This window comes from Engystomops pustulosus, chromosome 6, assembly GCF_040894005.1.
Source record: "Engystomops pustulosus chromosome 6, aEngPut4.maternal, whole genome shotgun sequence".
Lineage (NCBI taxonomy): Eukaryota > Metazoa > Chordata > Amphibia > Anura > Leptodactylidae > Engystomops > Engystomops pustulosus.
In genome coordinates this window covers 174,880,587-174,907,592 of record NC_092416.1, presented here as the reverse complement: position 1 = coordinate 174,907,592, position 27,006 = coordinate 174,880,587, and the positions used below count along the sequence as shown (strand labels likewise).

The 27,006-nt window shown below is 46.5% G+C and overlaps 1 protein-coding gene across 4 annotated transcripts in view; it reads right to left on the bottom strand.

Moving 5' to 3' along the window:
• Positions 1–12,194, bottom strand: part of SDK2 (sidekick cell adhesion molecule 2) — a 427,828-nt gene extending 415,634 nt beyond the window's left edge. For all 4 annotated transcript variants that reach the window (XM_072112538.1, XM_072112539.1, XM_072112540.1 and 1 more), the window contains exon 1: positions 11,736–12,194. In XM_072112538.1, coding sequence (XP_071968639.1) covers positions 11,736–11,808 — 73 coding nt within the window. In that variant the 5' untranslated portion in view covers positions 11,809–12,194. The remainder of the gene's footprint in view (positions 1–11,735) is intronic.
• Between the last annotated feature and the right edge of the window lie 14,812 nt (positions 12,195–27,006).

Below are 27,006 nucleotides of genomic sequence, written 5' to 3'. Positions count from 1 at the left end.
TAGATTTATATTCCAGAATTGTAGCTTATCCAAGTACACTAGAGGTGTGTCCTCACACTGCTGTGCTCTGTGCTCTCTGCAGCCAGTGTTAGGTATTGTCCCTGGAGAGATGTATGATCATATCTTGCTGTATGTTGTTAGTAACAACAGAACTGTGAAATATGGATTTACATTCCAAGATTGTAGTGTCTTCAGGAATGTCCTCACACTGTTGTGCTCTGAGCTCTCTCTGCAGGCAGTGTTAGTTATTGTCCCTAGAGAGCTGTGTAATCATAACTTTGTATATGTTTTTAGTAGCAGCAGGACTGTGTAAATATGTACAATCTCCAGGATTGTAGCATTTCCAAGTGCACTAGAGGTGTGTCCTGACACTGCTGTGCTCTCTGCAGCTAGGGTTAGGCATTGTCCCTGGAGAGATGTATAATCATACCTTGGTGTATGTTGTTAGTAACAACCAAACTGAGAAATATGGATTTACATTCCAGGATTGTAGCGTCTTTGGGACTGTCCTCACACTGCTGTGCTCTGAGCTCTCTCTGCAGACAGTGCTGTGTAATCAGAACTTTGTGTATGTTTTTAGTAGCATCAGGACTGTGAAATATGTATTTTGTCCCCAGGATTGTAGCATCTCCAAGTGCACTAGAGGTGAGTCCTCACACTGCTGTGCTATTTTCTATCGTCATCAAACTGCTCTATCAACCAAGTCCTCTGCTCTGAATGAATGGAGAAGGATTCAACTGTAATCCTGCTGAAGACTCTCTGGTGGGAGGGACAGTGGAGCAGCTCAATGCACAGAATTAATAGAACAGCAGTGTGAGGACGCACCCTCAGAGCACTAGGAGAAGCTACAAGCCTGGAATATACATTCATTCCTTCCCTCTGCTCTGGGTGACTTCTGTAGTATTCATCCAGTTACCTGCTGCAGCACAGAGCATATAGCACAGCAGTGTGAGGACTCGCCCCGAGAAACAACATTTCTGGAATATAAATCCATATATCACAGTCCTACCGCTACTAACAGCATAAACACCCACAAGCTTTCTATAGCTTCAATGTAGAGCAGAGGGGAAGGGCTATGTTGTAGCTCGATGCAGAGAGCACAGCAGTGTGAGGACTGGAATATAAATCAATTTATCCTAGTGCTGCTGCTACTAACAACATAAACAAAGGTATGATTACACATCCCAACAGGGACTATACCTAACACTGGCTTCAGGGCACAGCAGTGTGAGGACACACCCCCAGTGCCCTTGGAGAAGCTACAATACTGGAATATAAATCCACAGTCCTGCTGCTACTAACAACTTAAACAGCTTTCAGATTGCACATCTCAACAGGTATAATACATAACACTGGTTGTAGAGAGCACAGAGCACAGCAGTGTGAGGACACACCCCCAGTGCAGTTGGAGAAGCTACAATCCTGGAATATAAATCCGTATAGCACAGTCCTGCTGCTACTAACAACAACAGTTGTATGGTCCACACTACTCACACTTCCCCTTTAAGAGGTGTGATGGTCTCCACTATTACGTCTCTATTAGCAGCCCCTAAGCACCTGTTGTAATAACTGCAACAAATACAAAGGAGGTTAAAGTCTAAATAAAAGCATATTAAAAAAACACAGCGGAAACGTGTAATAGTGAAGCCATAACAAATTACGTCTCGCTGTACATTTTATGGGGCAATTATCCTCTAACGACCCAACGAGATTACACTTTGTGTCAAGATTCTCCTCACATTATACTTTACTGAGCGCCGAAAAGTACAAAAAATGAGAAGAACCTGCGGCCGTCCCCAGACTGTATAACCAATAATCGGGGAAAGCGCCGGCGATATTGCGGAGGGGGTAAAGGGCGATGGGAAGCACTGGAGGAGCTCGGACCCGTCTGCAAATATTGAAACTGTCCAAAGATCAAAGATGGTTAACAAAAAACCACAAGGCAAACAAATAACTGGAGAGCCGAAAACTCCGAAAACTGATGGAATTATTTGTACGACTGTTTTAGTTCTGAGCGTTTAGGGCGTCCAAGATATTCCTCAGATTGTCCACAATATCACGATATACAGGATGTAGATAGGATGTGACCGCACTGATATGTGACTGTCCTGATATGTGACCGTCCTTATATGTGACCGTCCTGATATGTGACCGTCCTGATATGTGACCGTCCTGATATGTGACCGTCCTGATATGTGACTGTCCTGATATGTGACCGTCCTGATATGTGACCGTCCTGATATGTGACTGTCCTGATATGTGACCGTCCTTATATGTGACCGTCCTTATATGTGACCGTCCTTATATGTGACCGTCCTGATATGTGACCATCCTGATATGTGACCGTCCTGATATGTGACCGTCCTTATATGTGACCGTCCTTATATGTGACCGTCCTGAAATGTGACCGTCCTGATATGTGACTGATATGTGACAGTCCTGATATGTGACAGTCCTGATATGTGACTGTCCTGATATGTGACCGTCCTGATATGTGACTGTCCTGATATGTGACCGTCCTGATATGTGACTGTCCTGATATGTGACCGTCCTGATATGTGACCGTCCTGATATGTGACTGTCCTGATATGTGACCGTCCTGATATGTGACCGTCCTGATATGTGACCGCACTGATATGTGACCATACTGATATGTGACTGTCCTGATATGTGACTGTCCTGATATGTGACCGTCCTGATATGTGACCGTCCTGATATGTGACCGCACTGATATGTGACCATACTGATATGTAACTGTCCTGATATGTGACTGTCCTGATATGTGACTGTCCTGATATGTGACCGTCCTGATATGTGACCGTCCTGATATGTGACTGTCCTGATATGTGACTGTCCTGATATGTGACTGCACTGATATGTGACTGTCCTGATACGTGACTGTCCTTATATGTGACTGTCCTGATATGTGACTGTCCTGATATGTGACTGTCCTGATATGTGACTGTCCTGATATGTGACCGTCCTGATATGTGACCGTCCTGATATGTGACTGTCCTGATATGTGACTGTCCTGATATGTGACTGCACTGATATGTGACTGTCCTGATACGTGACTGTCCTTATATGTGACTGTCCTGATATGTGACTGATATGTGACAGTCCTGATATGTGACTGTCCTGATATGTGACCGTCCTGATATGTGACTGATATGTGACAGTCCTGATATGTGACAGTCCTGATATGTGACTGTCCTAATATGTGACCGTCCTGATATGTGACTGATATGTGACAGTCCTGATATGTGACAGTCCTGATATGTGACTGTCCTGATATGTGACTGTCCTGATATGTGACTGTCCTGATATGTGACTGCACTGATATGTGACTGTCCTGATACGTGACTGTTCTGATACGTGACTGTCCTTATATGTGACTGTCCTGATACGTGACTGTCCTGATATGTGACTGATTTGTAGGTGCATAGATCTGATCCAGGGTAGATATCATAAGACAGACCCATGTCTCCTATAAAGAAATGTTCAGAAAGTCATCACCTTCCTTGAGATGTTGTTGTTGTTGTGATGCCCCCTGTAGTCCATGGGCACAGGTGCCAGTTGTCCTTATGAATGAGGAGGGGGTCACATAACCCTCGGTTCTGATTGATGGATGAGTTTCGATGAATTTGCACAGTTCTGTGCTATAGCGCTGTCACTCATTCATCATGCACCGAGATGATGTCTAGATGATTGCTACAACCTGTGATTGCTCAGCCATGTTTGTGTAGATCTTCTTCATGTCTCCCAAATGACCTTCTGAGCACGGACTTGGCATGGCGGGTGCCATGGATGGCTAGGGCTTTGGTTCTGACCTGCACCCTAATATATTTTCTAGTCTTCTCCAAGAGGTGGGGCTCTGCTTGGGTCCCCGTCAGTCTATGCCCAGGGCTCAGTGTATGATTTGTTACATTGTATCCACTGGATGTTACTCTGTGTCGCTCACTTTGTCAGCCGTTGGGCAGCAGTAACAATGCTCATCCTTAGATCAATTTACAGTCAAAGCCCGAGAGTGATGTCCATGCCAGCTGTAGCGCGCGCCAGGCCGGCCTCAGACCCTCGCAGGTGTCCTGACATTGGCCGGTGATGATTTAGGATCATACTGTAAACCTCACTGCAGTAAAACCAGCGTTAGGAGCCATGGACGGAGGCCAAACCTCTACCTTAAATTTATTAGGACGATCCTGTTTCATAGCCCTGACATATAACCGAACTGGAGATAAAAAGCAGAATCGGAGTCTCCTGCAGATTGTGAGCAGCGTCTTCCTTATATAGACAAGTCTGGAGAATTCTGCATCTTTATAACGGTGGATCCAAGACCAGTTTATCGAGAACAGACGGCGGCGGATTTACCTTCAAACGTCTGGAGCCATCCAGCTGGGGAGCGCTGGCACCGTATAAACGGTCACAGTCCAATCGTTTGACAATCGGACTAAAACCAAATATGCCGCTGCCTGGAAGGCCATCTGCAGCGAGGCACCGGCGCCTGTCACCTCCTTCATGCGAGTAATCACATGCGCCGGCTGGAAGAGACGTCTACAGGATCCACATGCCTGATGGTGGATATAGACTCTTTACCGGCTGCCAATCTCGCCCTACTAGGGATTGGGGTTGGCATTTTTGAGTCACTATTTTGAACCCTACCCCTAACTGCAGCCAATATTGTAGAGCACTAGCACCAATTGTAGACCCAATCTTGTAGACCTCCTATCCGCTATTACGGACAATTTTGTAAAGCACTAGCTCCAATTGTAGCCCATATTATAAAGTCCTACCCCCAATTGTAGACCCAATCTTGTAGACCCCCTACCCCCAATAGTGAACAATATTGTAGAACCCCACCCCCAATAGTAGCCAATATTGTAGAGATTTACCCCCAATAATAGCCAATATTGTAAAGCCCTACCCCTAATTGTAGCCAATATTGTAAAGCCCTACCCCCAATTGTAGCAAATATTGTAAAGCCCTACCCCCAATAGTAGCCAATATTGTAAAGCCCTACCCCCAATTGTAGCAAATATTGTAGAGACCTACCCCCAATTATGGCCAATATTGTAGACCCCCCCCCTATCCCCAATTGGAATCAATATTGCAGAACCCTACCCCTAATTGTAGCCAATATTGTAAAGCCCTACCCCCAATTGTAGCAAATATTATGAAGCGCTACCCTCAATTATGGCCAATATTGTAGACCCCCCCTATCCCCAATTGGAATCAATATTGCAGACCCCTACCCCTAATCGTAGCCAATATTGTAAAGCCCTACCCCCAATTGTAGCAAATATTATGAAGCGCTAGCCCCAATTATGGCCAATATTGTAGACCCCCCTATCCCCAATTGGAATCAATATTGCAGAACCCTACCCCCAAATGTAGCTAATATTGTAGAGACCTACCCCCCAATTGTAGCCAATATTGTAGAGACCTACCCCCAATTGTAGCCAATATTGTAGAGACCTACCCCCCAATTGTAGCCAATATTGTAGACCCCCTTACCCCAATTGTAATCAATATTGCAGAACCCTACCCCCAATCGTAGACAATATTATAGACCCCTACCCCCTATTGTGGCCAATATTGTGCCCAATGAATGCTATGAATGAAAGTAACAGTAAGTGTATGTCCAACAATACACCTACTGTATTTTATAAAGGTTTTTGGTCATGATCCCATTGATAAATTGATAGTTTCTCTGCTGTGTGGCACTACCCCCACTATGTATAAACCTGACCATAGGTTTATTCTAGCTTAATACTGACTTGATCTAATTATAGGTCATCTGTATGGAAATGGACCAGAAAACTACTTTAAGTCCAGGGACAAAAAGTCTGGAATTTTTGGGGACTGATTGTTATATAGTTGATATCATATAAGTTAATAGGGTTGCACTGTGACCCCAAGGTCCCATTCCATTGATGTAACCAGTGTGGTATCTTCGTAAGTTTTCAAAATTTCCTATGAGCAAACAATGACCACCGCGGACCCATAAACGATCTCAAACTGAAATATATGGACCCCGATATAACAAACATTGTTCACAGAAATACATAGATTTTAACAACCCTGACACAACGCGGCGGCTGTGATGTGCGGCCAAGAGGGTCCGAGCCGCAGGGATGGGTCACATGTTTGTGATTACCCTACAGCCACAAAGTAGATTTATTGCCCGGCATGTTCCTTAACTGTGTCCTGCTGGGTAAGGCACAGTGCACACAGGTGGCATTTAACAGGCCCCTCAATCATGTCAGGCACTCCTGCCCCCAATGTCTGCCAAGGGGTGATGGACCATAGAACCATAGAACAACATATAACAAGTCTGCAATGTTTTTCCTCCCAAAAAACTGCAACATTCTTAAAGCATTATTCAAAGAATTAAAACTGAGCTGCAATACCAGACACAGCCACTGAACAAAGGGGGGCGCTGTTTTTCATATAAAATTCTTATAGTGGTACAGCGGCAGTGCCCAGACAAGTCTGAATCCTTAATCCCATGTACAAATTATAATTACAATATATACAATTATAAAATATACAATTTCTCACTGCAAAATGCGAGTGAAGTTGAAGTATAATGTTATGAATAGAATGCCGGAACTGCAGTGAGGACTGACACAGGTAAGTAGAGAGCCAGTGCCATCTAATATATACCGAATGGCACACCCAGCTCTGCTACATCGAGCGCAGCTGCAGAGACATGTAAGGAATCGATTCCTACTTATGTACAATAATAATCATGGAAGGAAGCCAAGTGTCAATGTACAAGCGGCCAGGAAGACAAGGCTCGCTATTTATACCGGCACCATTCACAGCAGGTGACAGATTAATACACAACTCGGTTACATTGCGCATGTTGTCGGCAAGTGTTAAAATCCACCGCTACATCATCTCTTTGTGATATGGATACAACACATGTAAGTAGAAAGCATAATTCACTACAGACAGATAATACACTAGTCTCTATGAGCACAGCACTAACAGCCGGAGGAGGTGATGCACGCCTTAAAGAATCCACCACCCCTTTAACATGACTGGAGAAAAAAAGACACAGAGTTTATAAGATTATGTAGTAGATTTGCATCAGCCAGCTCTGGATGAGCATTAAAGAGTCCCAATATTTATTGTTCTAGTGAAGCATGAAAGGGTCTTACAGGTGCAATTAACCATGGGATGGTGTTAATGCTCAAGTTAGGCTTGTTAGTATTTTACTGCTCTAGTTAAGCATGGGAGGGTCTTTCTGCTCTAGTTAAGCAAAGGAGGGTATTATTGCTCTAGTTAAGCATAGGAGGATCTTACTGCTCTAGTTAAGCATAGGAGGATCTTACTGCTCTAGTTAAGCATAGGAGGGTCTTACTGCTCTAGTTAAGCATAGGAGGGTCTTACTTCTCTAGTTAAGCACAGGGGGGTCTTACTGCTCTAGTTAAGCATAGGAGGGTCTTACTGCTCTAGTTAAGCATAGGAGGGTCTTACTGCTCTAGTTAAGCATAGGAGGGTCTTACTGCTCTAGTTAAGCAAAGGAGGGTATTATTGCTCTAGTTAAGCATAGGAGGGTCTTACTGCTCTACTTAAGCAAAGGAGGGTATTATTGCTCTAGTTAAGCATAGGAGGGTCTTACTGCTCTAGTTAAGCATAGGAGGGTCTTACTGCTCTAGTTAAGCAAGGGATGGTCTTACTGCTCTAGTTAAGCAAGGGAGGGTCTTACTGCTCTAGTTAACCATAGGAGGGTCTTACTGCTCTAGTTAAGCAAGGGAGGGTCCTACTGCTCCAGTTAAGCATAGGAGGGTCTTACTGCTCTGGTTAAGCATTCAAATGTCTTACTGCTCTAATTAAGCATGGGAGGGTCTTACTGCTCTAGTTAAGCAAGGGAGGGTCTTACTGCTCTAGTTAAGCAAGGGAGGGTCTTACTGCTCTAGTTAAGCATAGGAGGGTCTTACTGCTCTAGTTAATCATAGGAGGATCTTACTGCTCTAGTTAAGCATAGGAGGATCTTACTGCTCTAGTTAAGCATAGGAGGGTCTTACTGCTCTAGTTAAGCATAGGAGGGTCTTACTTCTCTAGTTAAGCACAGGGGGGTCTTACTGCTCTAGTTAAGCATAGGAGGGTCTTACTGCTCTAGTTAAGCATAGGAGGGTCTTACTGCTCTAGTTAAGCATAGGAGGGTCTTACTGCTCGAGTTAAGCAAAGGAGGGTATTATTGCTCTAGTTAAGCATAGGAGGGTCTTACTGCTCTACTTAAGCAAAGGAGGGTATTATTGCTCTAGTTAAGCATAGGAGGGTCTTACTGCTCTAGTTAAGCATAGGAGGGTCTTACTGCTCTAGTTAAGCAAGGGATGGTCTTACTGCTCTAGTTAAGCAAGGGAGGGTCTTACTGCTCTAGTTAACCATAGGAGGGTCTTACTACTCTAGTTAAGCAAGGGAGGGTCCTACTGCTCCAGTTAAGCATAGGAGGGTCTTACTGCTCTGGTTAAGCATTCAAATGTCTTACTGCTCTAATTAAGCATGGGAGGGTCTTACTGCTCTAGTTAAGCAAGGGAGGGTCTTACTGCTCTAGTTAAGCAAGGGAGGGTCTTACTGCTCTAGTTAACCATAGGAGGGTCTTACTGCTCGAGTTAAGCATAGGAGGGTCTTACTGCTCTAGTTAAGCATAGGAGGGTCTTACTGCTCTAGTTAAGCAAGGGAGGGTCCTACTGCTCCAGTTAAGCATAGGAGGGTCTTACTGCTCTGGTTAAGCATTCAAATGTCTTACTGCTCTAATTAAGCATGGGAGGGTATTACTGCCTTAATAAAGCATGGGTGGTCCCACTTCTCACTGCCCTAGTTAGGCATGTAAGATTATTACTTCTACAGCTAAGCATGGGAGGATCGTACTGCTTTTGGTAAGCATGGGAGGGCATAATTGCTCTCATCTCACTACTTCAATTAAGCATTTGAGGATCACTACACTAGTAAAACATGGAGAAGGGGGGTCCCGAAAGAAGGTGTTTAGGAAGCTATAGTTTTCATTGGTATCTAATTATAGCTGCTTTTGTAATGCACAGATAATGTGGTAAAACTACTACTATTGTGGAGTGGAGGTCCTCAAAAGGAAGATCACCCCTTATTGCCTCCAAATAAAATAATGCAGCATATGGAAAGAGATGAGCCATGTCGCTGCATGAAGCTTAGTCTCTGCCTGCACTACATATACCTTCAGCAAAGGGTACCTAAAGGCAAACGTTATAGCCATATAATTATGAAGGTCTTCAAACTTTAGGTCAAAGAACAACTCGGAGAAGACCATACACGACAATGATCTCAGATCATGACCAGATCCTTCAAGTTCTCCCTTATTCTAGAAACATCTTATGAAGATCCAACTCGTTTTGATGGACAATGACACATAGAAGATTTGAGGGTAAAAAGAAAACCAACACTGAGAGTCCTGAAGACCAAAACAGAAGAAGGGACATTTTGGAGATACACTGGTCATAAGATTGTAATGAATGGAAACATGAGGTCACCCAACTCATTTTGATGGGCAATGATACATAGAAGAGTTGAGGGTAAAAAGAAAGGAGATGTATGGAGACCAACAGCTGAAGACCAAAACAGAAGACAGGACATTTTGGAGATACACTGGTCACACAATTGTAATGAATGGAAACCTTGAAGTCACCCAACACGAATACTACAGAAGATGATGTCACTGCTTGGATTGGCAAACCAAGATGACAGACTTTTAGTGCCAAGATGTTTGCCAAGGAGATGACATCACTACCCTGAAGATGTCAACGCTCTGGTAATGTACTACGGTCAGACATTGAGGTGGAACATTGTCATATCTGAGGTCAACACCAAACAGGGTGACTGTACGACCCCCAGGGGGTGGAAGGGGGGGGGGCAAATCCTGCGTCTACAGTAAAAAGAGACAATAAGTAGACATAAGACACATGTGAGTACATATGAGACGTCCTCGATGACATAGAAGTCACTAGAAATCTTAATGGAGATGATTCATTAGTCGTCCCCCATCTTTATGGTAGTAGTAGACGGAATCCTAGAGTCCATACACTCCGTACATGGCAACCTGTGGCTCTACCACAACTCACAGGCTGTCCGGGGATGCTGAGAGCTCTAGTCCTACAACATCTAGTATCTACCTCACAGAAGTCTTCTACTGACCAGGTTCCTCATAGTCACTGGCCCGGCTTAACCCCTTCCATGCTACAGACAAACTTATGTATCAACAATACAGACAGTCCTCCATTTAAATCATAATAATGGATGTATCCATAAAACGTACGGCTCTTGTTAACCCTTACACCTCCCTGTCTATACATGTCTAGGGTCCTGGAAGCTGAGATCTGTTTGGTGGGGGTCCTTACAAAGTTTATTCTATGACAGGATGATCATCTACCAAGCACTGACAGGTCAACAAGTCTAATAATACAATAAATTCTGATATTAATAACATGGAACTTCATTTGTAACAAAATCATGATCGGATCCCGGGATGTCAGTATAGATTACACTAACCCTTCTCCGGGCATGACCAGTCCCAGCTTCCAGGAGAAGAGGTATAGTGGGGGTTAACCGCTGGATTTTGGGTTTCTAGCCACATAACACTCAGGTCATCAGCCCTGCGGCTATAAACTTCAGCCATGGTCCACAGAGAAGCGACATTAGGCTCATGGAGAAGACGCCGGATACTGTATGGAGTATGTTCAGAATACCAATGACATGCAGAGAGGGATACCGAGACCCGAATCTTAGCAACTGATGGAGTTTGTTGTCACCTTGGCCGGTATTTTGCCAGCAGACGGGTGCAGACCAAAGCAAGATAAGGCGGCACATACATAATAATGCACATAGGCATGTCATTTCCTACACATCGCAACTTCTACATCATGCACATAGGCATGTCATCCCCTACACACCGCAACTTCTACATCATGCACATAGGCATGTCATCCCCTACACACCGCAACTTCTACATCATGCACATAGGCATGTCATCCCCTACACACAGAAACTTCTACATCATGCACATAGGCATGTCATCCCCTACACACCGCAACTTCCACATAATGCACATAGGCATGTCATCCCCTACACACCGCAACTTCTACATCATGCACATAGGCATGTCATCCCCTACACACCGCAACTTCTACATAATGCACATAGGCATGTCATCCCCTACACACCGCAACTTCTACATCATGCACATAGGCATGTCATCCCCTACACACCGCAACTTCTACATAATGCACATAGGCATGTCATCCCCTACACACCGCAACTTCTACATCATGCACATAGGCATGTCATCCCCTACACACCGCAACTTCTACATAATGTACATAGGCATGTCATCCCCTACACACCGCAACTTCTACATCATGCACATAGGCATGTCATCCCCTACACACCGCAACTTCTACATCATGCACATAGGCATGTCATCCCCTACACACCGCAACTTCTACATAATGCACATAGGCATGTCATCCCCTACACACCGCAACTTCTACATCATGCACATAGGCATGTCATCCCCTACACACCGCAACTTCTACATCATGCACATAGGCATGTCATCCCCTACACACCGCAACTTCCACATAATGCACATAGGCATGTCATCCCCTACACACAGCAACTTCCAAGGGTTAACACCGTAGCCACCGTCACCTGCAGCGGTGACATAGTAGCCACACAATGATCACTTTCGTTGTACCAACCTTGAGCCCGGGCTGGGCACTGCACCCCCAGAACTGCCATCCATATCCAGATCTGCAGGTACGCTCCAGACATAATCCCAGAGATGTGGCGAAAGGAGAATAAACTAAGGGGGTCTTGCACTTGGAGGGGATGCCAGTTACTCCCCCAAATTCCAGGCAGCAGTAGGGAGGTGATGCAGGGACCCACTGCACATTGAGTGCTGGAGATGGATTTGTGGGTGCAATCTGATCCCCCAGATCAGTGAAGTTGGATGCACAGAGTCCTCCTGTAAATCCTATAGCCGCCTCCTGTTCTGCAGAAAGTTTCTGTGCCCTGCTCCCCAGGATGGGCAGTGCATTGGGTGGTAAAGTTTTCCTATTGATCCTGGCAGCCTGTGAGTGCTGCCTCCCTCTGCTTCCCCTGCACTTGCTGGCTGCTCTCAGCTTGGCTGCTGCTCCATGGATGGTGAGCAGGGGAATGCTGCTGCTGCTGCTGCTGCTGAAGCCCAGAGACCTGGGATGAGGAGGAGGGAGACAGGGGAGGAGGGGATGTGCTTGTACAATAGAGCGCACTGCCACCTAGTGACCACTCTATGGTAATGCAGCACTCACTGCTACATATGACACCTACAAGTAGCAGCTGAATGAGGATGGAGACATATGCACAACATAGGTGGGGTCAACAGAAATCATGGAGACCTTATGGAAAGTGCTCAGGAGCTGAGACATCAAGAAGGTGTCAATAGTCCTTAAAGGAAAACTACCATCAGATATCTACCTATTAAGGCAAATCTATTGGTAAATTGCTACCTACATTGAAAATCCTAATCTATCTTGAGCTAACACTAGATTACTACCTACACTAAACTACAGCTTATTTTACTAATATGCTAATTTCTGGAGAGGCTCCTGGGGCTCCTGGATCGGGGACAAAGGCTACTCCACGCTCAGTAGCCTCTGTTGTTCCCACCTACCTGCTCATCCCCTGACGCTGACTCCCTGATTGCGTGTCCTCGGTGCATAATGATAATAATTCCTTTTTTATATAGTGCACGCAGATTACACAGCGCAGCACACAGCTACCTAAATCGGCACCTGCCCCATGTGGCTCACAATCTAATCAACCTACCAGTATGTTTTGAAGTGTGGGAGGAAACCGTAGGACCTGGAGGAAACCCAGGAAAACACAGAGAGAACATAAGAACTTTTTGCAGATGCGGATTGTATTTGAACCCAGGACCCCAGCGCTGTAAGGCTGTAGTGCTAACCACTGATCCACCATGCTGCCCGTAGATCAACATCTGTGCAAAGCAAGTGCGCAGTTGCTCCGGCTTCACTATATGAGTCAGCGCATGCGCATAGCGGTGCTGAGGACGTGCAATAAGGTAGGCAGAGTGTGGGGGAACGAGCAGCTAGGTGGGGACAGAAGAGGCTGCTGGCCGGAAATAGGCAACTGCACGGCCCAGTAGCTTTTCCTAAAATTAGTAAGATTATATGTAGCTTAGTGTAGATAGTAATCTAGTATTAGCTAAAGATAGATTAGGATCTAGAATGCAGGTGGGAACCTACCATCAGATACGCCTTAATAGGTAAATATCCGATGGTAAATGTGTATGTTGTTAGTAGCAACAGGACTGTGACATATGGATTTGAATTCCATGATTGTACTGGAGGTGTGTCCTCACACTGCTGTGCTCTGTGCTCTCTCTAGGAAGTTTTAAATATTATTGCTGGAATGATGTGTAATCATACATTTGTGTATGTTGTTAGTAGCAGCAGAACTGTGACATATTTATTTATATTCCAAGATTGTAGTTTCTGGGGGCTTGTCCTTACACTGCTGTGCTCTGTGCTTTCTGTAGGGAGTGTCAGATATTTCCAGGGAGAGATGTGTAATGATACCTTTGTGGATGTTGTTAGTAGCAGCAGGACTGTGACATATGGATTTATATTTCTTTTTTTTTCTGCAGCCAGAGTTATGTATTGCACGTGGAGAGATGTATAATCTTACCGTTGTGTATGTTCATACTAGCAGCAGGACTGTGCAATATGGATTTATGTTACAGAATTGTACTGGGGGGGGTCCTCACACTGCTGTGCTCTGTGCTCTCTGCAGCCAGTGTCCTCACACTGCTGTTCTCGGTGCTCTCTGCAGCCAGTGTCCTCACACTGCTGTTCTCTGTGCTCTCTGCAGCCAGTGTCCTCACACTGCTGTGCTCTGTGCTCTCTCCAGCCAGTGTCCTCACACTGCTGTGCTCTGTGCTCTCTGCAGCCAGTGTCCTTACACTGCTGTGCTCTGTGCTCTCTCCAGCCAGTGTCCTCACACTGCTGTTCTCTGTGCTCCCTGCAGCCAGTGTCCTCACACTGCTGTGCTCTGTGCTCTCTCCAGCCAGTGTCCTTACACTGCTGTGCTCTGTGCTCTCTCCAGCCAGTATCCTCACACTTCTGTGTTCTGTACTCTCCGCAGTCCATAGAAAATATGTCTATATAAGACAGGCCAAAATAGAGATGGGGAATAGATAGAAATTTAGGAAGAACCATCTGAGACCTACACCTATTATCTCAAGTGGGGCTGTCTCTGGTACCTCCGTTTATCAAGAGTCAATATTGCAATACCAGACACGGCCTGTGCACAAGAATGGCGCTATTTCTATAGAAGTATGGTAAGAAGTTGTCTGTACAAGTAAATAGGGTCTGTAGTAAAGGAGTACAGGCGGTCCCCTATTTAAGGACACCCGACTTACAGACAACCCATACTTACAGACGGACCCCTCTGACCTCTGGTGAAGCTTTCTAAGTGCTTTACTATAGTCCCAGGCTGCAATGATCAGCTGTAAGGTGTCTGTAATGAAGCTTTATTGATAATCCTTGTTCCCATTACAGCAAAAAATGTTTAAACTCCAATTGTCACTGGGGCCAAAATTTTTTTTTGTCTGGATCTACAATTATAAAATATACAGTTTCGACTTACATACAAATTCAACTTAAGAACAAACCTCCGGACCCTATCTTGTACGTAACCTGGGGACTGCCTGTATTGTAGGTATTCCAAGTTATCACTAGCTATACCCTATAGTGTGAGCCCCCAATCAGCGGACCCTCGTACCCTTGTATAAATACAATTGTTACTTGCCTATTGACTCTCTTGCTGCAGCCAAGTACAGCATAGTAATGTATTTTTATTTTGGACCCTTGTTCACATGATCAGTGGTGGTCCCAGCCGTTATATACCCCCACTGCAGAGCAAATCATCCTCCGTCCAGGAGATGAGGGATGGATCATGGGAAATATTGTCAGGTCTGGGGTCTGTATTATTTTATAGGGTCAAGTTTGGAGTCTGTGTTATTTTATAGGGCCAGGTCTGTTTTTTTTTTACAAGATCAGGTCTGGGGTATGTTTTATTTTATATTGTCTGGTCTGCGGTCTGTATTATTATATATTTTGTTGTTCTGGGGTATGTATTATTGTGTAGGGTCTGATCTGGGGGTCTGTACTATTTTATAGGGCCAGGTCTGGGGTCTGTATTATTTTATAGGGTGGGGTTTAAGGACTGGATTATTTTATAGGGTCAGATCTGGATTGTAGTATAGGGCCAGGTTTGGATTATTTTATAGGACCAGGTCTATATTATTTTATTAGGGCCAGGTCTGGGGGTCTATATTATTTTATAGCGCCAGGTCTGGGGTCTGGATTATGTTATAGGATCAAGTCTGGGGTCTGGATTATTTTATTGGGTCAAGTCTGGAGTCTGAATTATTTTATAGAGCCAGATTTAGGGACTGGATTATTTTATAGGGTCAGGTCTGGATTATTTTATAGGGTCAGGTCTGCGCCCTATATTTCCTCAGCGGGGAAGCGACACATTCAAGAAACCGGGTGCACGCTGTAAGTGAATCGTGGCAGCTCCGTATCCTCGCTGGACATTCCGGATCGGGGGACGCAACGGGACGGGTAAGTAAATGTGCCCCACTGTGTGTGGGAAGTTTTGTGCCATTATTTTGGGGTGACCAAAGCAATGTCCTCATAATCTATGCTGTGCCGCATTTGGTGGTGCATTGGTCATATCAAGTGAATGGAGTTGTGGTGACACTTGGGCACCTCGGTCAGTGGATCCCCCCACCTACACCTGGTCCCGGTAGTCCTATTACTACAGGTGGGTAAGTTGGGCTTATCTTTGCCTCTCATATGATTATACTTTCTCCTCGCCATTTTCTGTGCGGTTTGAAATTTTTTTCCAGAATCTAAGTTTTGGGATAAACTGCAATTTCTAGTCCAGTCAATTAAGACATTCCCCAGTCTGCGAGCACCCACCTACCTCGTTCCCCACTTGTCACATTGTCTCCATTGAAATCTACAAAGCCGCACAAAGCATGATGGGAATTTTTAGCGGGATGATGACAGGTTGCCTTCTTTTGATAGATATAAAGCCAAACTCTGCGTCTATTGAATCCCCCTCTCCTGCCGCCTCTGTCTCCCATTCTCTGCCATAGTTAAAAGCTTCTCCAGACTCGCTCTCCATCCAAACAACCAGCGCACCTCCCGCTGTGAATAAGAATGGGTCCCTAGCGTCTTTAATTGGTTATGTCTCCGCGCTGTCATGTTCTCCTCTCGCCGAGGCTGTCTGACCCTCCCTTCATCCAAAAAAACAGGATGATTACCAAACGAGAACGCTGACGCCTGTTTATAACCCTCCTGTCACCGTGGAACATCTCACCGGCCCAGGATTTGGGCTTTTTAGCAGCCGACGCAAGGAATTACAGGAGCAGCAGAGCTGAATTTGTCACTCACTGGTTACTCTTCAAAGGGGGGACACATCTTGTATCTTATAGATCTGTAACGTAAGGATACAAACTTACCCGTGCACTCACCTCCATAACTGTATTCACCGGCTGCAGTGCTGACATCATCAAACCTCCCAGTTTTCAGAGCAGCCAAAATGACACAATTGATGCCACATTGGAAATTTGGGGCTTCTTAAAAGAAAATCTACCATCAAAATCCATCCTGATAAATCAGGGACATTACTCATAGATCCAGGCACCAGGACTGTGCTAACCTTGTAATATTTGTTATCCATGGCCTCCTTCCTGTTAAAATCAACTTTCAAAATTATACTAAAGAGCCTGAAAGGCTCTGGGGGTGTTACCAGAGCCCTTCTGGGTCATGAGGGTCATTTTGAAAGTTGATTTTAGAAGGAAAGAGTCCATGGATAACAAATATAAGGAAATTACCACAGTTATGGGGTCTGGATCTAGGAGTAAGTGTCCCTGGTTTTTCAAGATGGTAGATATGATGTTGCCTTTTCTGTACCCTTTCTCTTTCTACAGCCCTCCTGACCTCCTGACCTTTTCTTCTCTTTCACTCTTTCACTCTTCTTTCACTCTTCATTCCTTTATTTGAGACAAAATATGAAAAATTAAATTTGCCAGCTTTTCTGTACTTTCCTGCAGGAGACTGCTTCCTTCTTGGCTATGAAGCCTCAGATGCCTAATGGTGGATTGTGGAGCCGACGGCTCCCTGCTTCACTTTTACACTCAACTCTATCTTCATCCAGAAGAAATGTTTTAATGGTAGGCTATCACCTTGTGACCCCCTTATTATAAAATGTCCCTTTGTGACCCCCACACTGGAAAATGAGGATTGTGTGACCTGTTTACCATATATAATCCCCCCCATCTCTTCTCACAGTATGATGCCCCCTTGTGGCTCACATACCTCCTTATCGACCCCCTACTGCAGTGATGGGCAACCTTTTGAGCTTGGCGTGTCAAAATTCGCCAAAAAACCGAGCATAACTCGGGTGGTGTGTCACCTTTAGAAAAAAAAACTAATTTTGTGATATTTAGAGTTTAAATAACAAATATGTATAATTATTTAACTGCTTAGTAATCGTATTGACCCACAGAATAAAGATAACATGATTATTAGGCTATACGGGGAACACCAAAAAAAAGCATCTCATCCCGCATAAAAAATGCCGTCACATGGCCCCAGTAACGCAAAAGCTAAAATTTTATAGCCTGCAAAATGGGTCAATGAAGAAAATAAAATCCTGGCATCTGCAGGGCGCTCCTTCCCTTCTGCACCTCGCTGTGCGCCCATAAAACAAGTACTCGGGAGAAATTATAGAACAAATTGTATGGTGGGGTTTCTATTAGTATCTATATGAAATATGTAAATTTTAGGCTAAATGAACGTATAATTGGCACAATTTGACCCCCCCCCCCAAAGCAGTGCCTCTGCCTCAGCCCCCGCTCCGAACCTCCATGCCCGCTCCAGCCCCGCTCCGCCTGCTCCGCTCCATGATGCCCGCTCCTCCATGCCCTCTCCGATCCTCCATGCCCGCTCCAGCCCCGCTCTGCTCCTCCAGGCCCGCTCCAGCCCCGCTACGATCCTTCATGCCTGCTCCAGCCCCGCTCCGCTCCTCCATGCCCGCTCCAGCCCCGCTCCGCTCTTTGATGCCCGCTCCTCCATGCCCGCTTCAGCCCCGCTCCGATCCTCCATGCCTGCTCCAGCCCGCTCCGTGATGCCCGCTCCTCCATGCCCACTCCTATCCTCCATGCCTGCTCCAGCCCCGCTCCCCTCCGTGATGCCCACTCCTCCATGCCCGCTCCGATCCTCCATGCCCGCTCCAGCCCCCGCTCCGCTCCTCCATACCCGCTCAGGTGATGCCCGCTCCACTCCTCCATGCCCGCTCCAGCCCCGCTCCTCCATGACCGCTCCGATCCTACATGCCTGCTCCAGCCCCGCTCCGTGATGCCCGCTACTCCATGCCCGCTCTGCTCCTCCATGCCCGCTCCAGCCCCGCTCCGATCCTCCATGTCTGCTCCAGCCCCGCTCGGCTCCTCCATGCCCGCTCCGATCCTACATGCCTGCTCCAGCCCCGCTCGGTTCCGTGATGCCCGCTCCTCCATGCCCGCTCCGCTCCTCCATGCCCGCTCCAGCCCCGCTCCACTTCAGCCTCCGCTCCTGCATGCCTGATCCAGCGTCGGCACTTGTGTCTTCAGCTAAGTGAGCAGATGTTCCGAACATCTGCAATGTGTTCTTCACTGTGTTCTTCACTTAAATGATCCTGTGTTCACTGTTTTAATTGTATTCTTCACTGTTCTTCACTGTCTTTTCTTAATTAAATGCTCGATCTCGAGCAGGGAAAATACTCGTCCGAGCAACGAGCCATTCTGAGTACTCTAATACTCGAACGAGCATCAAGCTTGGAAGAGTATACTCGCTCATCTCTACTTGTTACATATTCAAGCTCATGACCATACAGTGAGTAGGAGTGAATAAGTACTTTGTATCTCCTTGATGATAACCATCCATGGTGTGAACGTCTTCTACCACTCCAGTGTTTTGCCCTGGAAAGACTCCAATCTGAACCTCTCCATCAAGTTCCACAAAACTTTCCTTTAGTTTCTAACTTTTCTCAGGTGTAACCTTCCTTTGTTGCCATTGATTTGGTCTTCCGCCGTCTTTGTTGTATTCTTGAGCCTTCCTCATTCACTTCTCACTTTCATGTCTCATATAATTCATACGCTGAGATCATTTTTGCTTGTTTCTCTCACTTGAACTTCTCCGGAACAATTTCTCTGCTCTCTGCTTCATTATTTCCTTCAGTACTTTGCAGTTGTGTTGGAGAGCTGGAGAGTGTATCCTCGTCCTGTCATTCCCAGATTAGATTGCGTCTTATAATTAGACTGAGATAATCTCACGACCCATCGCTGCTTCACGGCTCCCAACTTCACCATTTTAAGATCTGTCAATGGGATGAAATCAGTCGTCATCTTCATGTTTCCAATGAGATATTCTCCAAATGTCTCATGATCGGTGCAAACTACCTATAACAGTTCTAGTCAACACATGCCCCTAGTTGATACATAGTCACAGCACATGTCCCCAGTCGATAGGTAGTCACAGCACATGCCCCCCAATTCCATTTTTGTTTTATTTGAATTCATCAAGTGGGTCCATGTATGTTGTTTTACTTGTTTTTGTTTATTGTTTTGTTTAGCTGTTTTGCGAAATGTTCTTTTTTTTGGCGCACATGTCCCTTGATGTCCTGATAAATTTGGTTTTGGTTTTTGTCCTATTTCTATGCCAGGGGGTGACTGGAGTCATTCTGCGCCAAAACAAAGGGCCACATGTATCACACGTTTTTTCTGTTGTTTTTGTGCCTTTTCATTCAGGCGCACCGTTTTTGCGCCATATTTGCGACTAAAGGCCAAACTAGCCGCGCAGCACAAATAACCACCTTTCCCTCATCTATCTTACCAATCCAGATGTTTTGCTGCGCCTAATGACATTCATCACTTGCAACTTTTTCATTTAGGCGCAAAAACGGGCGCAAAAACACTCCAACCCGAAGGTGGCGTAAACTGAGAAGAAAGTACTGAGCCCCTTTGCAGAACAGCTCATTTCTAGCAGCAGAGCTCAGCCAGACCCTAGAACAGATAATAGATACATTAGATACACAGCAGACACTAGTACATATAATAGATACATTACATACACTGCAGACACTAGTACATATAATAGATACATTAGATACACTGCAGACACTGGAACATATAATAGATACATTAGATACACTGCAGACACTAGTACATATAATACAGACATGAGATACTCTGCAGACACTACAACATATAATACAGACATGAGATACTCTGCAGACACTAGAACATATAATAGATACATTAGATACACTGCAGACACTGGAACATATAATAGATACATTAGATACACTGCAGACACTGGAACATATAATAGATACATTAGATACACTGCAGACACTGGAACATATAATAGATACATTAGATACATTACAGACACTAGAACATATAATAGATACATGAGATACACTGCAGACACTACAACATATAATAGATACATTAGATACACTGCAGACACTACAACATATAATAGATACATTAGATACACTGCAGACACTACAACATATAATAGATACATTAGATACACTGCAGACACTACAACATATAATAGATACATTAGATACACTGCAGACAGGAGCTGCAGACTCTATTTACAGTTCATCACCTTCTATTTACAAAACATTCTGCAGAATCATCAGCTCAAAGCAAAGAGCTGAGAACTTTGCAGAATTTTGCAGAAACTACAGACAAGTGTCCCCCATGTAATTCTGCACAGTATCACCAGTGTATCTGAGGGGGATACTGTGCAGAATTACAGGGGTGCAGCAGGAGACCAGCACTGGGGGATCCCCTCCAGGAGAAGCCCCTGCTGAGGAGGTCACTGGGTGCAGGGTGTCACACACCTGGGTGCTGCTGTGAGTGTTATCTTCATTCTGGGCTGTGGGAGAAGCAGAGAGGAGCTTGTAGCAGGATCACATGTAAGTGCCCGAATCTAACATTGCGCCTAAACTGTGCCAAAATTGCGCCTAAACTGTGTTAAAGTAAAGTGATTAATAAGAGGCAGAAAATTACCTTATCACAGTTACTGGTAATTCTGGCAAAACAGTGCGCCAGAATTTAGGCGCAACTACCACACTTAGGCGCACAAAAGTGATAAATGTGGCCCAAAAATTTGCGCCAACTTAGTTCAGTATTGTAAAAAATAGTCTATACTAATAATGAATTTATCGCAAGCAGAGTCTATATTAAAGTGACTTTGCTCTGTCCTATGTTACCTCTCAACTTTTGGGTGAGAGAAAGAGGAACAAAAAAACCCTGCCCCTTCTTTTTATAAACCACGCATTCTCGCCCCACCTGCAAGCATAATGCAATATCAAACTCTCCTCCATCTCATATTGTGGCCTCCTGTCCTCCAGCCTCCTCTACCTGCAGCCTTCTGTCCACCAGCCTCCTCTTGTTGTGGCCCCCTGTCCTCCTGCAGCATACTGTTCTGCCGCCTCCTCCTGTAGCCTCCAGCCTCCTCCTGCAGCCTTCTGTTCTCCAGCCTCCTCCTGTAGCCTCCAGCCTCCTCCTGCAGCCTACTGTTCTCCAGCCTCCTACTGTGGCCTCTTGTACTCCAGCCTCCTTCTGTAGCCCCTGGTCCCCCAGCCTCCTTCTGTAGCCCCCTGTACTTCATCCTCCTGTAGCCTCCTGTCTTCCATCCTCCTCCTGTGGCCTCCAGTCCTTCAGCCTCCTCCTGCGGCCCCCTGTACTCGATCCTCCCTTATATTGTGGCCTCCTTCTGTCCTCCAGTGTGGCCTCCTCTACCTGTAGCCTCCTCCTTTAGACCCCCAATCAATCAATCAATAATAAATATATATATATATATATATATATATATATACCCAAATAAATATTATAACATTATACATTTAGGCCCCCCAATCAATAATACACATATACAGCGCCTTGTGAAAGTATTCGGCCCCCTTGAACTTTTGACCTTTTGCCACATTTTCGGCTATAAACATAACGATATAAAATTTTACGTTTTTTTTGGAAGAATCAGCAACAAGCTCTGTCCAAAACATTTGACACCCCCAATGGGGGAGATTTACTGAGACTTCCCCACCAGTTCTGAGCCTTTTACACCCAGGTTCGACCTGGCGGAGATTACATCTGCACCTACTAAGAGGCCGGAGCGATGGTGGGGGGGATTTTAAGACTGATGTTTAAAACACAAGTCTAAATCCCTCCCCCCCCCAAATATGTAAATACATTTACAGAAATATGCATTGCTATACAGTAAAAAAAAAAACAATGCACAGTAGTGAACAGTTGATTTTTAGCTTGCCCCGTGTGTCCCCCTAAAACCTAAAAATAAAGTTATGACTAGAGATGAGCGAACATGCTCGTCCGAGCTTGATGCTCTTTCGAGCATTAGCGTACTCGAAACTGCTCGTTGCTCGGACGAATACTTCGCCCGCTCGAGAAAATGGCAGCTCCCGCCGTTTTGCTTTTTGGCGGCCAGAAACAGAGCCAATCACAAGCCAGGAGACTCTGCACTCCACCCAGCATGACGTGGTACCCTTACACGTCGATAGCAGTGGTTGGCTGGCCAGATCAGGTGACCCTGGGATAGACTAGCCGCTGCCCGCGCTGCTCGGATCATTCTGTCTCTGGATGCCGCTAGGGAGAGAGCTGCTGCTGGTCAGGGAAAGCGTTAGGCTGTTCTATTAGCTTACTGTTAGGCAGGAGTGATTCTCAAAGAACCCAACAGCCCTTCTTAGGGCTACAATAACGTTCTACTTTTTTTTTTTATTATTTGCAGCTAGTACCATTTTGTGAGGAATTAGCAGGGGGACTTGCTACCGTTGTGTTTAGCTCTTAGTGGCACACATATCCATAGCAAAGACCAAAGTGGGAAAATTTAGTAGGGGTTGGATTTCAATTAGGCACAGTCTGCCATTTGTCCTTTTTTATTTTACGTTTATTTTGTTTAATAATTCAGCGTCATCTCATCTGGCATAGTAGTGTGCTTTCATACTTGGCTAGAAAATAGCCATAGGAGAATCCAAACGGCTTACGCCTACAGTAGCGTTCTATATATTTGATTTCTGGTTGATCTGCTGGTGGCTGTACTTGCTACAGTGCATCTACTAGCCAATTGTGAGCAATTTGTAGTGAGACTTGCGACCGCTGTGTTTTGCGCCTAGTGACGCACATATCCATTGCAAAGACCGAAGTGGGAAAATTTAGTAGGGGTTGGATTTCAATTAGGCAAGTCTGCCATTTGTCCTTTTTTATTTTACGTTTATTTTGTTTAATAACTCAGCGTCATCTCATCTGGCATAGTAGTGTGCTTTCATACTTGGCTAGAAAATAGCCATAGCAATAGGATAGCATCGTTTGGTTTTAAAAACTCAAAAACACAAAAAAAAAAAACACAAAAAAAAGTTAAAAAAAAATTAAAGTTATAACTCTCATTTTAAAAATGTTTAACCCGAGGGCTAGGGGTAGAGGACGAGGGCGGGGACGTGGGCGTCCAACTACTGCAGGGGTCAGAGGCCGTGGTCCTGGCCGGGGTGAGACACCACCTGCTGATGAGGGAGCAGGGGAACGCCGCAGAGCTACACTCCCTAGGTTCATGTCTGAAGTTACTGGGACTCGTGGTAGAGCACTGTTGAGGCCAGAACAGTGCGAACAGGTGATGTCGTGGATTGCTGACAATGCTTCGAGCAATTTGTCCACCAGTCAGTCTTCCACGCAGTCCACCCATGTCACCGAAATCGCCACTCCTCCAGCTCCTGCACCTCAGCCTCCTCCCCCCCAGTCTGCCCCCTCCCAGGAAAATTTGGCATTTGAACCGGCATACTCTGAGGAACTGTTTTCTGGACCCTTCCCACAGTCACAAACCACTTGTCCGGTTGCTGCTGAGCAATTTTCCGATGCCCAGGTTTTCCACCAGTCACAGTCTGTGGGCGATGATGACCTTCTTGACGTAGTGGAAGTGTGTAAAGAGGTGTCCGACGATGAGGAGACACGGTTGTCAGACAGTGGGGAAGTTGTTGTCAGGGCAGGAAGTCCGAGGGGGGAGCAGACTGAGGGATCGGAGGATGATGAGGTGACAGACCCAAGCTGGGTTGAGAGGCCGGGTGAACACAGTGCTTCTGAGACGGAGGAGAGTCCTCGACCAGAACAGGTTGGAAGAGGCAGTGGTGGGGCCAGACGGAGAGGCAGGGCCAGAGCTGGTGCATCAGCGCCAAATGTGTCAACTAGTGAAGCTCCCGTGGCGAGGGCTCTTGCGGCGAGGGCTAGATCTTCAGAAGTCTGGAGGTTCTTTAAGGAAACACCGGATGACCGACGGACTGTGGTGTGCAACATTTGCCAAACCAGGCTCAGCAGGGGTTCCACCACTACTAGCTTAACTACCACCAGTATGCGCAGGCATATGAATGCTAAACACCCCACTCAGTGGCAACAAGCCCGTTCACCTCCGGCCGTGCACACCACTGCTCCTTCCCCTGTGTCAGCTGATAGTCAGCCCCCTGCCCAGGACCCTGCCACAAAAACCCCATCGTCGCCTCCACGATCCTCCACAGCATCCACCAGCGTTCAGCTCTCCATACCCCAGACGCTGGAGCGGAAACGCAAATATAGTGCAACCCACCCGCACGCCCAAGCCCTTAATGTGCACATCTCCAGATTGCTTAGCCTGGAGATGCTGCCCTATAGGCTAGTAGAGACCGAGGCCTTTCGCAACCTCATGGCGGCGGCCGCCCCTCGGTATTCGGTCCCCAGCCGCCACTACTTTTCCCGATGTGCCGTCCCAGCCCTGCACCAGCACGTGTCAGACAACATCATCCGTGCCCTGACCAACGCCGTTTCTGACAAGGTCCACCTGACCACGGACACGTGGACGAGTGCTGCCGGGCAGGGCCACTATATATCGCTGACGGCACATTGGGTTAACTTGGTGGAGGCTGGGAGCGAGTCTGACCCTGCGGCTGGTCATATACTGCCGACGCCGAGGATTGCGGGGCCTACCTCGGTCCAGGTGTTTCAGGCCTACTATGCCTCCTCCTCCTCCCACCCCTCCTCCACCTCCTCCTCCGAACTACCATCCGTGGGCACGGCGCAATCAGTCGGTAGCTCTAGGCACAGCAGCAGTGCCGTCGCTAAGCGACAGCAGGCGGTGCTCAAACTGCTGAGCCTAGGCGATAAAAGGCACACCGCCCAAGAGCTATTACAGGGCATCACGGCGCAGACTGATCTGTGGCTGGCACCGCTGAACCTGAAGCCAGGCATGGTTGTGTGTGACAACGGCCGTAACCTGGTGGCGGCTCTGCAACTCGGCAGACTGACACATGTGCCATGCCTGGCCCATGTGTTAAATCTGATAGTTCAGCGTTTCCTCAAGACATACCCCAATCTGTCTGATTTGCTCACGAAGGTGCGCCGCATCTGTGCGCATTTCAGGAAGTCCAGCACAGATGCTGCCACTCTCAGGGCAGCGCAGCGCCGCCTCCAACTGCCCGCTCACCGACTGTTGTGCGACGTGCCCACGAGGTGGAATTCAACACTGACCATGTTATCCAGAGTTTACCAGCAGCGCAGAGCGATTGTAGACTGCCAGATGTCAACTTCCACCAGAACTGGTAGTCAGGTCAGTCAGCTTCCTCAAGTCTACAATGAGGAGTGGACGTGGATGTCTGATATCTGTCAGGTGCTGAGTAACTTTGAGGAGTCAACACAGATGGTCAGTGGCGATGCCGCCATCATCAGCCTCACCATCCCGCTGCTTGGCCTGTTGAAAAACTCTCTGATCAGCATGAAGTCGGAAGCTTTGCGCTCGTCACAAGAGACGGGGGAAGAAGATTCCCTTGTTGATAGCCAAAGCACCCTTAGGTCTGTTTCTCAGCGCATATCGGAGGAGGTGGAGGTGGATGAGGAGGAAGAGGAGGAGAATGTTGGCGAGACACAAGAGGGGACCATTGTTGAGTCCTTCACTGTTCAGCGTGTATGGGCAGAAGAAGAGGAGTTGGAGGAGTTGGAGGAGGAGGAAATGGACAGTCAGGCCAGTGAGGGGAGTGAATTCTTACGCGTTGGTACTCTGGCGCATATGGCAGATTTCATGCTAGGCTGCCTATCCCGTGACCCTCGCGTTCAAAGAATTTATTCCAGCACCGATTACTGGGTGTTCACTCTCCTGGACCCACGGTACAAGCAAAATCTTTCCACTCTCATCCCTGCAGAGGAAAGGAGTGTGAGAATGCATGAATACCAGCAGGCCCTGGTGCACAAGCTGAAACAGTATTTCCCTTCTGACAGCGCTAGCAGCAGAGTGCGTAGTTCTGCGGGACAAGTAGCGAGGGAGAGTAGGCGAGCAGGCAGCTTGTCCAGCACTGGCAAGGGTACGCTTTACAAGGCTTTTGCCAGCTTTATGTCACCCCAGCAAGACACTGTCACCTGTCCCCAGTCTCGGCAGAGTAGGGCTGATCTTTACAGAAAGATGGTGAGGGAGTACGTAGCTGACCATACCATCGTCCTAAATGATCACACAGCTCCCTACAACTACTGGGTTTCAAAGCTGGACATGTGGCACGAACTGGCGCTGTACGCCTTGGAGGTTCTTGCCTGCCCTGCCGCTAGCGTCTTGTCCGAGCGGGTTTTCAGTGCAGCTGGTGGCATCATCACCGATAAGCGTACACGCCTGTCGACTGACAGCGCTGACAGGCTGACGCTTATTAAAATGAATAAAGGCTGGATTTCTCAGAATTTCCAATCTCCACCAGGTGAAGGAAGCTCAACCTGAATAATTGATCCACTCCTCCTCCTCCTCATTTTCCTCCTTCTCCTCCTCTTTGTACAGTAAAGCAGAGGAAAATGGCTATTTTTTCACAGGGCCCACTGGCTCTAGCTAT